General features: G+C 31.7%; 1 protein-coding gene across 1 annotated transcript; it reads right to left on the bottom strand.

Moving 5' to 3' along the window:
* Positions 1-726: 726 nt before the first annotated feature.
* Positions 727-1,443, bottom strand: LOC141674006 (uncharacterized protein At4g02000-like). The gene has a single exon (XM_074480733.1). It carries the CDS (start codon positions 1,441-1,443, stop codon positions 727-729), a length of 717 nt encoding a protein of 238 aa, XP_074336834.1.
* Between the last annotated feature and the right edge of the window lie 1,708 nt (positions 1,444-3,151).

Below are 3,151 nucleotides of genomic sequence, written 5' to 3'. Positions count from 1 at the left end.
TGGCCTTACTTATTATGAATTGTCAAGTCAATATGGTTCTTACTGTATGAGTTTAAATTCACCTCATCCTTGTTTCTCTATAGAAAGGCAATACCTCCACTGTGGCCCTGAGTTTCAACAGTTACCATCCCTTCAAAACCTATTCGATTTTGAAGCTTCTCCACTGTATTACGCTTGCATAGAATCTCACTTAAGAACACAAAATCGGGATACTTTTGGATTATAATCTCCGTTAGGAATTGGAAAGCCCACGGGGTCCCAAGCCCGTGGCAATTCCAACTTAAGGTTGTCATGATGATAGGCGAGCATTCCTCTGGATACCCGCCTTTATTCCATTTTTTGACAGTTCCTGTGAAATTATGTCATCTTGTTTTTCGCTGCTGAAGTAATCATGTACTTCCATGATCACGTCTTTGTTTAGGCCCATATCATTGTATGAGTCCAGCCCATCTCCAGTTCGTCTTTTTTTGGTCTCAATTACCACAAAATTTTTTCTGATATTTCCACTCTCCGTGATTGTAGCTGAAAGATTTTTCTCCGTAACAGATTCTGTTCCCGCTCCTCAATTTTCTACTTGAAATTTAAATTTTCCTTAATTTTCTCCTCCCAAACTACCTTCCAGATTTTTTGGCTCTGATTGTGGAACATTGACTCTGGTCTCCTCCTTCCTGTAACCACTTTGATTCGCCGTTTCCGATGTACTGCTACTACCTGCCATCTCTATTTTCAACCAGGTGCTCTCATGAAAGAACCATAAGGCTTCACTACTTTTTTTTCAGTGAGTTCAAATAACTTGCTGCAAAATTTCTCTGAATGGCCTACCATACCACAGATGAAGCAGAATGTTGGAACATTTTCGTACTTAAAATTCACCCAGAACCACTCTTCTCTTGACATTTTAATTTTCATACATCGTTTTAATGGAGAATTAAGATTGATGCTGACTCTTACCCGCATATATTCCCTCCATACGCCTTTGAAATTGCTAGGACAGCTGCTGATATACTGCCCAATGACATTACCAATTCCTTTTAGTACTTTCTCTGACATGAACCCTATTTTTAGGTCATGTATTTGAACCCAGAGTTCCATAGTGCTCAGATCTACCAATCTTAGATTTTCTCCTTCTTTTAGGCGTGCCATTACCAAAGCTCGTTTGTTGAAAGACCATGGACAACCTTCCATGACTCGTTTGACGTCTAAGTCATGATAAAATTGAAATAGATACAGATTAGTATCTAATTCCTTCATGTATACACCTTTGCCTGATCTCCATAATGCGGCTAGTGTATGTTGCATTGCCAAAAAATCTACCTTGCCTTCTGCTATGAAACGACCCACAATACATAGTTTTGGATCAACTCCTTGAATGATTTGATTATGCTCTCCCTCCTCTACTAAGATCTCGAATCCAACTTCCTCCTCGTCCTCTAACGACACCATTTCCATGCCATGTATTAAACTCTCTGTATAACTCATACTGAAATTTCTGAATGAAAGAAAGATGGACTAAAAGAAACGATTCTATAAAACAAGACACACGACACAAACTCAGACTTCACACCATGTCAAAATGACAAGACTATTTAAAGGAGATTAAATGATAGGGTTTGGTGGTCATGGTTAAATAATTAGTCTGCTGCTATCTATCTATATTATATTATAATAGACGAAATATTAAAAATTTGGTAGTGTAGTGGTTGGTCGGTATTTGCTGAAATTACTTAATTTTCTTACTTAATTATTCTAATTCTAATTATTGGGTCGATCAATTCTAATTTGATATTGAAGTCAATTTTCTCTATTACTTTATCAATTATAATTATATTTTATATCGAATTCTATATCATTATAATTTATATTAAATTCAACTTCTTATACCAATTTAATTTTTTTTTCATATCGAGTTCTATATTATTCTAATATGTTACTTCGGGTTAAATTAAATTTAAGCAAACTAAATATAATTATTAATATTTAGTTGTGTGATTCGGGCTAAGATAAAATAATAATACTATAGGAAAGTTTTGGGGGGAAATTATAGGAAATTTTCTCTCTCGATCATTTCTCTTCTCTCGCAAAAAAACTCGGGAGCACTCCTAGGAAGGAAAATTTTAAAATTATCTTTTATTTTCTCTCCTCTTCTCTCCATTTTTAAACTCTGGAGTACAGTGTAAGTGTAAAGATTATCGGTAGCTAAATATCTAAATGTGGGGAGGTGTAAAATTTTCCATACACGACAAGTAATAGATAAACTTATTTTAGTTTGGACCCCATGCTTTTCAATGTCAAGATTAGATTTATATTTGTTTGTTGCAACGTGTCAAAGTTGTTAATTTACTAATTTATCTTTGATTATTGCCACATTATCCTATCATTAGCAATACTTGACAGTTGACGGTGTTTTTACTTTTTCCTAAAAAAAATCATGTTATAATTATCTAATTTCCATTAATATACAATAATTGATATTCAAACAGTAACTTATGGTAAATTTTTAAAATAAATAATGAATTAATATTTTTTATATCAAATTATGAATTGAATAAAAAAAGTTTGAATGTGAATATATTTATAAGCCATATTTTATTAGATGAAAATAAGATGATATATATGTGATCTGTCAAATGCTCATAATAAATTAGTGATTAAACTAATTAAATAGAGAAAAGGTACAACAAATTTGGTAGGACAAAATTTTTACATTAATTTAAGAAAATTTAGAAATTTATATAAATGTAATTATCCGAAAAAGTTAAGCTATGAATATAGAAGTATATGCCAAAGGAACAGATGAAGAATGTGTAACTGTCTCGACATAATAGGTAGTCTACTCTCCCAACAGTATCATCACGATTTTTGTGAAATCTCCTTGTTGCAGTTTTTGTTGTTCATCCAATTTAGGATTCCTCGCCGGTTTATTTTAGCCCTCAATTTTCTAATTATTATATCTCTTTCAAAATATAAGTTTCTTTATTTAGGTGTATTTTAAGATAAACAAGTTATAGCTTCAAAAATTAATTTTTAATTTTTTATATAAATATTAAATTTTAATTTAAGAAAATATATTTCTTTTAAAAAAAAGAATGTGGATTTATATTTTTATGAGAATTTTTGATGCAACTCAAGAAAAAAAGTGATTTTTTTTTTT

This window comes from Apium graveolens, chromosome 7 (assembly GCF_009905375.1).
Source record: "Apium graveolens cultivar Ventura chromosome 7, ASM990537v1, whole genome shotgun sequence".
In the NCBI taxonomy this organism is placed as follows: Eukaryota; Viridiplantae; Streptophyta; class Magnoliopsida; order Apiales; family Apiaceae; genus Apium; species Apium graveolens.
Note: the sequence above shows the minus strand (reverse complement) of the source record. Positions and strands in the feature narration are given on the sequence as shown.